Source organism: Eschscholzia californica, unplaced genomic scaffold (assembly GCF_041429995.1).
Source record: "Eschscholzia californica isolate CP2 unplaced genomic scaffold, dmEscCali1.0.p SCAF_1, whole genome shotgun sequence".
NCBI lineage: Eukaryota > Viridiplantae > Streptophyta > Magnoliopsida > Ranunculales > Papaveraceae > Eschscholzia > Eschscholzia californica.
The window spans coordinates 65,074,748-65,089,701 of NW_028238198.1; the positions used below are offsets into that span (position 1 = coordinate 65,074,748).

A 14,954-nucleotide genomic window follows, 5' to 3' on the forward strand; every position below is an offset into this window, starting at 1 on the left:
TGTTTGTTTGCTTTTTTTTCGTTTGTGGAAGTTCCAAAATCAGCTTAATCCAATATTGTAAATGGGATTACATGATAGTAATAAGGGGAAAAAACTCTTTCGTTAAAAATTCTAGGAAGTGTATCTATGGATCACATTCTATCAGGATCAGAATTGAGTTAAAAATGTAATGAAAACATTCCGACTGGCAAATAGGTAAGGTTTCTACTCATATAACCTCACTTCATTTACCTTGGCTGGAGAGACAGACAAATGCCAAATCCTCTTCCCAACTTTGTTTGATGGGAAATTTGCAAACTTAGATATGTCTAATGGGAAACAATCCCGTCACAAAGGTGCACTGGCTGACATCTTATAAAATGAAAAGAAAAAGAAATGACTAGATTCATCAAAACATCTGGTCCAAGGCAAAAGGAATCTACTGCATCTACTTTCTTTGGGACAAGGGTGAAAGTTGGGTCATCACCACATCTACTTTCTTTTAGGGATCAGGAAAAACCGAACCAATCGGCCAAGTCGAACCGCACCGATCGATTTTTGGACCGAACCAATTACCGTTTGACTCGGTTCGCTCGAGAAATCGAACAATCCAAATTAGTTTGGTTTGACGTCGGATTGGGTTTCTAGAAACCGTTCAAACCAAACCGACCGAACTCAGGAAAGAGAAAATAATAATTTTGTCAAGTTAGAAAGTGTTAAACTAAAAAGTAAAAAAAATTAGGAAAACTATAATTAAGTCTTCCAAGTGTACTGGAAAAGTATGATGCACTCCTAATTTTTATTCTTAGTATATGCAATGAAATGAATAACATCAGTTTACCATTTCTCTAAATTGTGTTCGTTTAAACCGATCAACCGAACCAAACTGAGTCAAACAATGTCGGTCGGCTGAATGATCGACTTGACTTCAACCGGTCGCCACTTATTGGTTCGGCTTCGGCTCGAACAAACACCGAAAAGTCTCCTACTTTCTTTGGAACCAAGATGAGAGCTGGGTCAGGGGCGACTGACATGCTTACTCCCTTCGGATTTTTATGTCTTTTACAATGAACCGACAAACATGGCAGGTAATGGAGTTCAGGCTGAGCCAGGTTAGAGAGCGCATTAATGCTGGTTAGCAACTTCCCACAGCGTTCCAAAACATTAGAGTTAGTTGAAGTGATGTTACTCTGTTATCCAAGTCCTCTTGATGTGACCAGTCCAAAGCTAAGTTGTTTTATATGACCCAAATTATTAGCCCCAGTGTCAACTACTCAGACTGAAGTCAACGTGAATCAGATAATAGTTAGAAGTCAGACCCGTATCAGAAAAACCAAAACATTATTAGCAGCATATTCATTAATAAGATCATCTACCACTTTTGACAAACCTTCAATAAGAAGAGCATGGATTGATTGATCAAAATAACTGGTTCAAAACTTCAAAAAACATTTCTAAGATATATTAAGCTGTCTAATTCTAGATTTTTGTACACCCAATATATACTGAACTGAAGGTGGACTCAGTTCTACTTTTCTTTACCTGTACACTTTTCCTAGTTTTTTTTAATTAGCAATTCACCTTCTAAGTTTCTTGTCAGCTTCAACTAACCATTCTACCTCTATCTACACCTCCCAAAATAATGACGGGGCCTTCTCTTTTGCTCCTCAACCACCCACCACTCTACCACCACCACCACCACCACCACCACTTTGTCGAGACTTTTTCCAACTCGAAACCCATTCTTATATGAATCACCACAACCTTAACCACTACCAACTGATAATTACAAATTCACAGTTTATGTGCTGGTGGAGGAGCTAATTAACGGAAAACTATGACAGGTGAAAGGATCCCTGTCCTTCTGTGATAGCATAAAGCAGCCTCTCCCTCATTATTTCCTGCATTATCATCACCCCAAAGAGTAAGACTAACCGTTCTTCAAAATAAGCAACCTAAATTACTTTCTTAAAGCCAAAGAAAAGAATTGATAAGGTTTTGGGAAAAGTCACCTTGCAAGAGTAAGAAGGAAGCTTTAGATAATTCGCACAAGTCATCACACTAGGCAAGTCCCCGTCGGCACATTCACTCCACTGCTATTCAAGTGTTCACTTTAAGTAACCAAATAACAACGAAAAAGAAGACAACTATAGAATATAGGATACAACTCAAGGTACAAGACATATCCGGAGTAAAAAAAATATACTTTTGAGATATAAGTCCGCCTAGATCAACAAAAATGATTTGGAGTTATAAATGGATGATAATGCCAAAGAAGACGAACCTTACGAACAACAGTCATTTTTGGATTCAGAGCTGCTAAGCCTCCGTGTGGAAGGCGAGGTGCTCCGGTTACGAACTGCACAAAAGCTTGTTGTTCCTCTCGTTCAAACTCCTGCATAAGTTCTAGCAACTGCACAAGATATTAAATGAGTGGTTCTTACTATTAAATTTATGGAAAAGAATGGAAGGATGAAAAGGGAATATCGGTACTGACATAAACAATGGGAGGACTACTAGCAGTGTATCCATGATCGAATTTGATGTGATCCATGAGCTCATTGTACTGATAAAAATATGATCATCGGATTTTAGTAAAAAGTGTCACTTGAAAATGTTAAAACGTGGTTGGCAATCAAATCTTTAGATACATACAGTCCAAGTATCTTGTTCACCACATAGTAAATGCTCGATTTCCTCTTCGGTGAATATCTTCAGACTTTTTATCGGAAATACCTGAAACCCAAATTAGAACTCGTCAAATGATTTGCACATATACATTATTGATGCATTAGATAGTTCTGATTAAACTGTTCTAAATCTACAGAGGAATCCATTTGTTTCAACGAATCGACACGTGAATATTAGGAATTTGTCCACCTACTACTGAACAGAAGAAAGATATACTCGCTTTTCAAGGTTCATAAGTGAGAGTATATTTTAATCACAACGAATTCAGAACAAAATTAGGAAAAAAACCTCTCAACATGCCCCAAGCAAGGAACTTAGGGAAGTATGGTTTCTGACACTAGAAAGTTTTAATGAATTATATGCTGGCTAGATATGGCATATAATAGAATATACCTGGTTAAAACCGGATTTAAAAGCTTCCACTTGTCTGGCAACCCCACAAGTCACAGTTGCATCCACAATTGATGAAACATATTCTTCCAAGTTACCCATATTTACCTGGCAAGGACAACAAAGAACATATTTTATGGTGTTTATCTTAAAAACTAAGATAAGGTAAAAAAAATCTAGATCACACGCATTCTGTTACCATTTTATGGTCCTGTTCAGAAGTAAGCGAGTAATCCGGGTAACCTGGAAGAGTAAAATCTAGACAAAGAGCTTTGATCTCAGTATTCCGGAAACAGGATGAAGATACAGAAAATGAGCTTTTCCCAGATACTAAAGCTGAGTTCTTCCTATCAACAAGAGCCTGAAACTCTAGCAGAACCCTGGCAAACCCAGGATCAATTGAATTGATATCATATATATTGAGTTCCTACAGAAAAAAAAAAACAAACACACACAAGGGATAAGTCAAATATAAGCAAGTAATGAACATTTAAACGCCAACGAGCAATTAGATTAAGAGTTTAACTGAAATTGCAAGAGAACCTGATCCAGAATAAGCTTATAAAAAGCTTTTGAGAGCGGAAGATCCAGAACTCTTCCATCTTGAAGTGCCTTGGCTGTAATCTTTCCCAAAAGGGAAAACTGTTTTAATACCTGGGATAAATCATTCCCATAGGAGGTACTCATTGAAGATGACCACGGGCGGGGAAACAAACCACAAGGAGCAGCTACAAATCCAGGTTCCGCATCTTTCCCTAAATTGGGGAAACAGCGATCCTCTCTCCACATACCCAATCCTACCTTCTGAAATTCATGACTGACCAAGGTGTAGAACTCTATTAATGGACCCAAACCAGTACCGACTTCTTCAATGAACTCTACTTCAAGGCTAACCTTGCGATGTGCATACTGGTCCATCATCTCGACAGCAGAATCTAAAATATTATTCCTGTCGACTTTGAACTTTTTCTTTGGAAGGATACCCCGATGTGACCGTCTATCACTTGTTGGACTTAGGTTACCACCAGATGGTGATGATGGATGGGGAGAACCAAAGGTTGTCAATCGAAAGTATTTACACTTTGCCTCGAAACTGAACAAGAATGGGCAGTGGTCGATTAATTGGCCGCACCATGACGGCATCATACCGCTGGAGTCAGCCAAAGGGTCCCCCATTTGTTGTTCTAGTTTTTCAGTTAGCTTACTGCTCACAAACTCGGCATGTGGAACTGAACAGTTTGCTACGGTTAAAGAATCCCAGTCATCGTTTTCCCCTTCAGCGAAGGCCTTGATCTTATCATGTGATGTTAGATGAAACATGGACTTGTTTATGAAATCCAAAATTTGCAGCAGGCACAATATCTCATACACAGGATCTGACTTCTCCAAGTTATACAAAGGTTTATCATTCAACATGCTGGAGAAACACAAAACCTTCTGATGAAGTGCTCTATGATGATTGTGCATAGTTGAAATTCGAGCTTCGCTTATGCAATCTTCTGGATGAAGTGGCACCGATTCAGCAGCTTTTCTGAATGTCAGTTCGTGTACCTCATCCCAAAACCTTCTTCCCGCAATCATGTCATTTTCTTCCTTCACTTGCAATTGCAGAATTGCTTGATAGAGTGTTAATGTCTGATCTAGCTGTTTTCCATCTAAGCAAATGATCAACTTCCCCGAAGTATCTTCATTACTGAAGGATTCAGGGCATTTTCCATGTTCCCTGAGTTCTTCGCTGGCAGGTGAAGTACCGGAGGTAGTTGCTGCATAGAAAAGTTAACATATCATATGTTTTGAGCCGTAGTAAGAACAACTCCACACCAAATAATTGATAAACAACACTTTTGGGCGTTTTAAATGATATCCATATTACAATGCTTAAAACAGAAGATCCAAAATTACCATCAGCTGATTGTCTTGCTTTTAGTGCAGCAACTACTTCGGACAAATATTGGTCGTCTGCCATTTGAAAATCCTGAAACAAAGAAAGATCCAAGTCAGCATGGTTTTTCCCTTCCTACCTGAAGGTAGCAAAGGTGCACTATAGTACAATTTATATTTCGAAGCACAAGAAGTTAACTAACATATACAAGTAACTTCAACAAAAAAAAATACACATGAAGAGCTCAAGATCTTTTCATAATTTATTTGGCACTAGCTACCAATATAAAGAATTTAAAGTTCTCTTCCTTTTAATGAAATCAATGAAACCTTCTCTATCTTGTAAGCTGATTCATTTGCGTTTTGTAGACAAAATCTAGGAATACCTGACTTTTATTGAAGGATGTATTATGAGAGTCTTCTTCCATGGGGCTTGGATCTTTTCCCTTAGATGATAAAGATCTTGGAGCAGAAGGTAAAAGGCCAGGATTATCTTCTGATTGGGTCGTACACTTCTCAATGGATTTGTTTTGGTGTTCATCTTTCCTACTGTTGAGTTTCACCGACAGATATCTTCCAATAGCATCTAAAGAAGTTAAAGGCTCAACTGTTGAAATTTCCCCGGAGTAATCAGGAAGGCCTGTTTCACCCTCTTCTTTTACAAGTCGAACCGTCAAACACGGATGTGTTGTGTGACGTCCAGCTGGAATAGCAGCATAAGTACTTCTTGACTTGGAAATCTGGTTAAGAATAACAGGGAAGCTCTCCAATGATGATAATGCAGTTTGCAGTTTCCGTATTAAAAGAGCCATGGGCATGCTCCCTGAGTGTAGGCGTTTCAATGACAAAGAGAAACTTGCAAACATCACAAACCTCTTCAGTACAATCTGTGAATGATCAGATAAGCCATTATAGCCAACCTTGCCTTTAAATAACAGACCATTGGAGAAATAATTCAGCAAGGATTTTACAATTCCACTCTCAATAAACTCAAATGTGGAGACTGATTCACTTCCATTGAGCTCCGTCATTATTTGATGGAGGACTTCAAACAAGAAACTTTCCTGTTCGGCGCAATATTTATTACTCGCAGACGAGTTGACCATATCAGTAAATACTGCAGCATAGCTTCTAAGCTCCTGAAGAGTTTCAGTCAATCCCATTTGGAAGTTACTTGATTCTGTAACAATGTAAGTGTCTTTAATATGCTTCGCCATCATGTGAACAGAATCTTTTTGAAGCTTGCAAGCTCCCATTCCTGATGATAGATTCCTACTTATGTCAAGATTATGACACAGGCATCTATCTGCATCCTTCGCAACTAATTTTTGGTTCGGGGGAGGTGAGACTGGACTGCTACTAGATGATGAAAGCATGAAGTGTGAAGATCTTTCTGGTGCAAGAATTGCATCAATGGCATAAATAACACCCTCCTTTATAAGAGAGTTCAGCATAACACCCGGAAGCTTTTGCAGGACAATTTCCACGATATTTAGGGCTGACATCAGGACATGGGGGTCCTTCCTAGCAAGTACACCAGCGAGAAACCTGCCATAGAGAAATGAATTTTAAGTACCCGGTTTTGTTAAACGGAAGGAAGTCCCCCACAAAGACTAACTAAAAGATATTTTACCTCGAAACGTTGGTATTCTTAAGCATGTCTGAAAGGATATCTGATCCACTAACATAAACTAACTTGTTAATAACAGACAGGCAGCCGCAGCAAACATGTACGTTCCCACCAGCATTTACCATCTTTTACATGATAGAAAAGATTGTAAGAAGATCCACAAAAAAAAAATACATTGCAGTAAATAATTACGATAACAAAAGCCAACCTGGATCAGGACAGGAAGAATGTTTGTACCATAAAGCTGCAGAAGTTCAGGTCGATCCTTCAGAATCTTTTCCTTATCTGACATAACCAAACTATTTCCACGATCGCCGCCCAAAGGAGGAAGTAGCACATCCAGCAATTTCAGAATTTCATGTACCTGCAAAAGGATATCTTGGTCTTATGCCTCAATTTCTTTTACTTCTTAATGTTCCGCAGTGTGATGTCAGCACTTAGCTTATGCTCCTTTAGCAATTAGATTCCAAATGCCCAAAAATTTAAGAAGATAGAAGCTAAAGCAGATTAAATAAGAGGACTTGATAGTAAAATGGTTATTTGCAGTTAATAATATACTATTTGACTAACTATGATTGGAGGGTGTACTTTTAGAAGTTAGATTTTCATGACTAGGTACTCACTCGCACTAGAATAAGGCCTCAAACCATCTCAAGATGAGTTTATAAACACACACGACACCTCTAATTTGCGCTCGATTTTTCAGACTTCGGCAAGAGTATGCGGGGCAATATTTGAAGCTCTGTAAGTTCGATTTTTCCTCTCCTAAGTGTCTTTACTTGAAAAGAATTATCTTCCTAGATATGCCAAGTAAATATAGGATACAAATTTAATTTAAGCCAGTAACTCTAACTAATGAAGTAAAATGTGTTCAGCGAACTCTTTCTAAATGGAGCACGAGAAGGATCAGACAACATCCTCGACTTACACATACTTTACTTTCAGCTGGGAGGTATTTAGTGGACAATTGGATTTTGTATTTTGCAGTGGCCAGCGGGTACTAGGTGTCTATTCATATTTTCTCTTCACTTTCGATGATCCCAGCGCTCTTCCTTCTGGTTGTGAGGAACAGATCTTTTTTTTATCAATTAATCTAGTTGGATACTTGGATCCTCAGTGGATCCTTTTGTGTCATCCACTATTCTTTATATATTCAATCGCCATCTTAAGAATATGAAGTAAAATGTATTTGCAGATAGATAGTAGAGTAACATACTTAAGAAGGTTATATCAAAGATCGAACATTATGGGGAAACAGCAACAAACGAAAGGAATGTGAAGCAGAATAAAACCTGGTTATAGTTTCCATCACCACCAACAAGAGCAGGTGCACCATGTGAAATGTCATATTTTGATAAAATATTCTTTAATATGCGGCTTATATTTAGCTCAAGAAGCGTCCTGACAGCAGAAACAGAACCAAATGCAACCCTAGAAAGCAGCCCAATCAAACGCTGCAGGTGATGTAAACAAAATCAGTCGCCGCATAAAGAGACCGAGAACTGAAGGAAACAAACATACATCAGACACGTGGTGAAAATATAGTGCAGAAGTTCACATACAGTTGAAAATGACTGGCCAGCACTTGTTTGACTGTTTAAATCTATACGACGTATAACTTCACTGATTAACCCATGCTTGCAGATTTCATCTATCATCTCAGAAGAATGACCAACTGCTTCTGTTATTCTTATTAGGCAATCAGCGACCTTTTCTACAAGCTGTCGAATACACATTTCGACAAAGAAAACTTAAATTCCAATGTCCCACCAGAAACATCAGCACATTAATTGGATGACAACTAAAATTAGCAAGCAGAAACTTATACCTTTTGGTCTTCATACTGGAGAAGGTTGCACAGAACAGGAACCCCATCCATGAAATGAGCCGAACTGTCAGAAGGAAGTTCCTTGCACATATTTGCTATAGTATTGATAGCAACCATCTGATGCAGAAGATGAAAAATTAGTATCACTATAATCCAATCAAGTTGTTGAAAGTATTTGTGTTCCTTTCGGATAAATTAGAGACATGTGTGAATGTCAACTCGAATACCAGCACAAAGCAGGATACGAACCTTCAAAAAAACCATCCATTAAAATTCAAACTATTAATGGATTCCACCAGTCCATTATCAAATACAGAAAACATAAGAACACCCTGATTTCAGATATATCAATCTAACGGTTACGCAATCAACCCCTTTCTTACCTGAACACTTGATGTGAAGAAATCTATATACTTCAGAACAGCCATTACAGTTCCTGCTTGTAAGCAGGCGAGTGGTTGATCGGCAGAAATCTTCTCTAACGCTAACAAACACTACAGAGAAAACACAGAAACCCATCATTGATTCAAATACCAGTGATATATAAAAGATAAAGAGTAATTTTATTGAACAGATAGCAAACCTGTTCAACCACATCCAAGTAATCAATAGCCATTAATCTAGCACAAAGAGTGTGCACTGCATCATGTCTAACAAGAAACGCAGATGATCTAGGTAAAACATCACAAAGATAAGTTATAGCCCTAATAGCAAAAAGCATTATATCCGGATTAGCTTCATTACTAGCTAAACGAACAAGAACAGGAGAAAGTGAATCCGCTGTATAACTTGTAATTGATCTATCTGTACAGAAAGATAAAACATCACAAAGTTCAGTGAGTGAAGCGAGTTGATCAGAAGTTCCTTTCGTTTCATCATTCAAGTTCATCAAAATCCTCTTGAACTTCTCTTGTTCACCATGATATCTCCTTGAACGATTATCATTCTCATTTTTCTGTCTTTTCTCTGATTCATCTCCTTCATCAGAATCACATGAACCATAAGTAGATGAATCTTTATCTGTTTCACCTTCAGATCGACCAGAAACTGAAGCAGATGATGAAGCTTCAACTTCACAATTCTGATGCTCTGTTATCACAGAGTTCTTCGCTCCCATTGAAATTTCAACAGGTGAGTTTGATGAACTTGGTTTTAACTCCGATGAACTACTACTACAAGGACGTTTCTCAGACGATTTTTGATCGGCTATCTCGCTTCTTTTCCGGCCACGGTTTTCCATACAAATCAATTCGTCTGGTTTTGAAAACCAGTAAGATTGATATTAATGGAATCTAATCACTCCTGTACAGCTCCTAAAACAAAAAGTAGAAATCAATTAACAAGACGAAATCATCATAATAAAAATAAATTGAACAGTCATTAATACCTCTAATCGTTAACATCAACAAGGCCAAAAAACGATGATCGTTAACCTAAAACATTTAATCAAAAGCAAAAAAGATTTACAGAGATTGATTTTAGTTACGTTTTTTATTTATTTCTGAGTAGTTCTATTTGTTGAATCTTTCAATTGATTTAACTTGTAGTATAAGAAAAACTAGGGTTTCAAACTCTTACGATCGAGATAGTTTCCTTTTTAGTGAGCGAAATTAGTGAATTCACACCGCCATTACGACTCTCTCTCTCTAACTTATAAATTCCCTTTTCCTAAGGTGTCGTTTGGCAACACTAAAATAAGTTACTTTTTTGCTTATTTAAGTAGAAAAGTCGAAAAGCTAGTTTGGTACGCAAAAATTACCGACTTCATTTAAGTTAAAATTTGACTTTTTTTGTAGTTAAAATTTTTAGCTTTTGACTTCAAAGTAAAGTAACTTTTCTTTGAGACATGCATGAATTTTACTTAACGAATTTTTTTTGTCTATCTCCGCTCCACTACCACAACTAAACTTCTACCATACCAATCTACCCTCACCACCACCACAATAAGCATTGCACCTCCCCCACCATCCTACCTCAACTACCACCACCACCACCACCATACACCACCATACACCACCACCACCATACACCACCACCACTACCACCATCACCGTACCTTCACCACCACCTTACCTTCACGGCCACCACCACCACCGTACCTTCACCGCCACCACCACTACCAACGTACCTTCACCACCACAGTGCTTCACCACCACCGTCATACCTCCATCGTTACCATCTACATATCTAATCCACCACCTTTACCACCATCACCGTACCACCTCCACCATAACTCCGTCACTATCACTCACATACCTTATCCACCACCACCGTATCCCAACCACCACCGTACTTCCACCACCGCCATACTTCCACTACCATCGCCACCATCATACCTCCACCACCACCGCTGCCACCATCATACCTCGCTACCACCACCAAACCTCAACCACCAACACACCTCATTACCATACCTTCATGGCACCACCACTACCACCAATATCACCACTACTTCGCATACAAGAGTAATCATGGAAATCATAGATAAATTCAATTAAAATCAAGTATCTCTATGAAGAAGAAAAATAAAATTATTAAAAGTAAGTTGAGTTACCAAACTAACTTTTTGATTTTTTTTACTTATAAGTAACATTTTTGCCAAATATACTTTTGAAACTTTTTTACTTTTTTAAAGCAAAAATACTTCTACTACAAACAAAAGTACTTCTACTTTTGGTTGCCAAACGACACCTTAGCTACTTTTGGTCGTGTAACATTGATTATATTACGGACTTGTGTTTAATAAGAACAAGACTTCAATTAAAAAGTATTAGGGTTATGTTATTGTGTCAGACAATAACACTGTAGTTAGATACTCTTATAATCTCTAACTGATTATAGTTAACAAAAGTTTGGCTTTAATATGACTAATCAATGATAAAAATAAACGGTCAGGATTGAGATATTAGGAGGAGTACCAGATGAACTTTAAATCGAGTAGTATATTAGTAAAGGTGTACGGTTAGATTAGTCTTTTTAATTAGTGTTGCTTTTCCTAATTTCTTTCCTTTAGTTATTTGATATTTATAAATCTCAATAATCTTAACAGAAAATAAAATAAAATTTAGAAAAGATGCGTATCTAAATTATTTCAAGAAAATTTCAACCGATTTAGGTTTAGATAATAACTTTTTATATTTTAAAATCAGAATACAAAATTCATTAAGAGGAGAACTTATCACTAACTTCTTTTGTTCTTTTCAAAAAAAAAAACTTCTTTTGTTTAATGGTGTGTTTGGAGGGCAGAATTTGTAAAATTTCTATTAAAAGTTAGATTTCACTAGAATTAAAAAAAATTGAAGCAGAAGTTGTAGAATTGCCACTAAAAAGTTTGTATGACTAAGATCTCACTTCAGCCTCTAAGATATGATTGGGTTACTAAACTCAAATTTCAAATTTAAAATCAAAACAAAATATTCCTTTAAAAATACATTTTGGCTATCAGGGAGTAATTGTTTTAAGATTTTATCAATATGTTTTTTAAGAAATAGTTTTTTCGTAAATTAATTTCTTCTAAAAAACATTTTTCCCGAAAATTGTTTATCTGTTCGTTTCTTCGAAAATATTTTTTTCGAAAATTGTTTTCCAAAAATCTTTTTTTTTTTTTAAACTGTTTTGTTCCAGAAAGCTGTTTTTCCCAAAAGTGTTTTTTCATGAAACCCGTTTTTTCTAGGAACTATTGTTTTATTGTTTTCAAAAACACTTTTCTTTAACCATTGTTTTCAGAAACGTTTTCATGAAAAAAATAGTTTTCGTAGAACGAAAAAAATTTGTGAAAGAAAAATAATTTTCGCGAAAAAAAAATAGATTTTCGAGAAAAGACATCTTAAACAAAATGATTTTTAAAAATAAAAAAATTTTTAATAATAATTTCTAGAACTCTGATTAGTTACCAAACAGACACAAAATTTAGACTCATAAATTCGTGGATTTATGATTCCTTCATCCAAATACGCCTTAAATTACTTTGTGTTATTTATTAAAGAGCCACCGCTTTGAGGTTTCCAAAATAATTCGGAGCATCTAAATTTTGGGTGGAAAAATTTTGAGAGTCTCTGTATTCTCCTATTTTTCTCTTCATATAAGTCGTTGGTGAAAGATTGCCGACATATTGTCATTAAGGACACTCCTTCACTAGGAAAAGAAAAATCTTTTTTTTCATCTATTCTTAACATAACCACCACCATTTCTCTTTCTTCCACTCTCTCTAATTCTATGCTCAATCTCTTTTTTTTTCCTCTTTCTCTTCTTTCTAACGAGATGGTTCACTTCGTGGGGAAGAGAGAAATAGTGGTGGTGGGGGCGGTGGTGATGAAAGGAAAGGAAAAAGAAATTTTCAGTGAAAAATTCTCTAGTCCGCAACCACGACCGCAACCTTCTTTGCAAGGAAGAAGCCTACCGTACTTTCCCAACCCAAAAATTTAGATGCACAAGAGATTGTTCCTCACGCCACAAAGACACGACTTCAAAGAGGTTGGTTAAGAGCTTAAAATATCATAAGATTAGTAAACGGAAGGTCCAAACTAAGAAATTAAGAGCATGTCATTTCATTTCAAGAATGACATGCCAACCAATTTCAATCGAAATTTGTCGATTTTTCAATCCATCGACACGAAAGTTTGCATACAAAAATTTCGATCTGACACAAAATTTCGAAAAAGAGATTTAGGGTTTCGAACCCTAGCGGGTTCTGAGTTTCTAACAAATTTTTTTCAAAAGAAGAAATTTTTAGAGCAATAGTATGATTTCGTAGAGATTTGGTCTGGATTGCGATATTCCAAAAGTTATATCAAACCTAACTCGTAAGAATTGAAAATCAACTCATACCTGTCTATCTTCTTCTAATTTCTTTGATAAAATTCTTCATCTTTCTTCACTGAATCAAAACTTAGTCTTCTTCGAGAAATTTGTTACCTAATTTTTAGATAAAATCTAGAGAGAGGGGGAAGAAGTGCATCAAGACTTAGGTTTTTTAAGTCTTCATTATTTCATATTAGCCCTCTGATTGTGCAATCCAGTTTGATTTTAACCCCCTGACTTTACTGTCTGGTTTGATTTTAGTTCCTGAACTAACAGACTTTATTGCATACTCGGCCTCCAATAGACAGTTATTGTAGATTAACCCTAACTAACAAAGATTATTGCAAATTAACCCTCTAATTGACAACTTATTGCAGATTACATCTTTTTATGTTTAATTACAGTTAAGTTATGCACAGTTGCATCATATTTCTATCATTTCCGCACAAACCGAAACGTTTCCACTTTTAGACTGATCCAAAACCAAAATTTCATTCCTTCATTTCAAAAAAAAAATAAGTAAGACATGTCAATATACTTCTCCGTTGATAAAAGTTTGTCTACATGGTCAAGTTGATGTAAGTACCACAAGTCGCATTTGAATATCACATTTTCATCAGATGCAGTATACTTTTTTTTGTTGAAAGCAGATGCAGTATACTAATAACATGATCCATTTTTGTTGTCCATGGTCCACCTGACTGGCATATAATTGACATTTTCTGTTTATTTTTTACTTGCCAAATCTGGCACTTTATATATAAAAATCATTGTATACAAAAATATCAGTGTCCAGAAAATGGTTGTATACTATTTCTTTCGTATATGCATTGACATGTTTAAGATCGACACGTAGGTATCCTGATGCTCTTTGATCCATGAAAACATACACCAACCAGACTTTAACTAGACTAATCTAACTTTTTGATCCCAACCTAACTTTGGGACTTCATCAAAAAAAAAAAACCTAACTTTGGGTCAATAGACTTGTACCTTTTTTCTCCTTGGGGTTAGTACTTTCTAAGTTCTTTTAAACATCTCAAAATGACAGAACTCCATAAAATAAACTATTATTTTGTCGATGTTATATGTCATGCGACAATTCCTTAACAACAAAAAAAAAAATATGTCATGCAACAATAATCTATTTTACGTCAACTGTTGGGGATAACATTTTTATTCTAAACTGTGTGAATTGGGCCTCAACTCACTATCTAACAGTTCCAGTTTCGAAACTTAGCTTTTGGTAAATTGTAAGACAGGAAACTGCAATATGACAACTCTACACTATGGTTATCGGTATACCTCTCCATAGAAAATTACTGGAGATACTAGAAACAATCGACACCTATACTTACCGTGGAAAGTAATTTAGATTTGGCAAATTAGATATCATACTTATTAGATTTACATGTATGCAAGTGACACTAGTGCTATAGTGTCACTAGTGATATACCAGTCTCATTTTACATGTGCTGATCCTTGAAAAGGTACCCAACTATTTGGATTAGAGAAATTGTGTCAGAGTGACGAAAACGGACTAACAAGAAAAAATCACTGACAATGGGCTCATGTTATGGATAAAGTAATCACCTTTAAAATAATAATGTGCTAGGGATAAAGAAAGAGATGTCACCTTAGCCAACATGAACTGATGTATTGAGTTACTCCTTTTTGCATTGCTAAATGGCCCTCTGCAGAAGGACATTATTGCATTGTAGAGAGAGAGAGAGAGAGAGAGAGAGAGAGAGAGAG

The 14,954-nt window shown here is 36.4% G+C and overlaps 1 protein-coding gene across 4 annotated transcripts; it reads right to left on the reverse strand.

The window, feature by feature from the left end:
- Nucleotides 1-1,358: 1,358 nt before the first annotated feature.
- On the reverse strand, nucleotides 1,359-11,213 carry UPL4 (ubiquitin-protein ligase 4). Of its 4 annotated transcripts, none has more exons than XM_086654743.1 (19): nucleotides 11,100-11,213; nucleotides 9,886-10,067; nucleotides 8,983-9,701; nucleotides 8,783-8,893; nucleotides 8,400-8,516; nucleotides 8,134-8,292; nucleotides 7,864-8,025; nucleotides 6,780-6,935; nucleotides 6,575-6,696; nucleotides 5,328-6,489; nucleotides 4,963-5,035; nucleotides 3,604-4,823; nucleotides 3,260-3,487; nucleotides 3,064-3,168; nucleotides 2,635-2,715; nucleotides 2,477-2,545; nucleotides 2,264-2,392; nucleotides 1,992-2,072; nucleotides 1,359-1,880 (listed from the first exon to the last, which is right to left on the reverse strand). In XM_086654743.1, the coding sequence occupies exons 3-19, from the start codon at nucleotides 9,637-9,639 to the stop codon at nucleotides 1,815-1,817; spliced, it is 4,698 nt and encodes a 1,565-aa protein (XP_086510869.1). In that variant the 5' UTR covers nucleotides 9,640-9,701; nucleotides 9,886-10,067; nucleotides 11,100-11,213; the 3' UTR covers nucleotides 1,359-1,814. The 4 variants fall into 4 exon arrangements, with proteins under 4 accessions (XP_086510869.1, XP_086510867.1, XP_086510866.1 ...); XM_086654741.1 differs by having other exon boundaries at nucleotides 8,983-9,712; nucleotides 9,787-10,067; XM_086654740.1 differs by having other exon boundaries at nucleotides 8,983-9,712; nucleotides 9,978-10,067; nucleotides 11,100-11,205.
- Nucleotides 11,214-14,954: the final 3,741 nt, after the last annotated feature.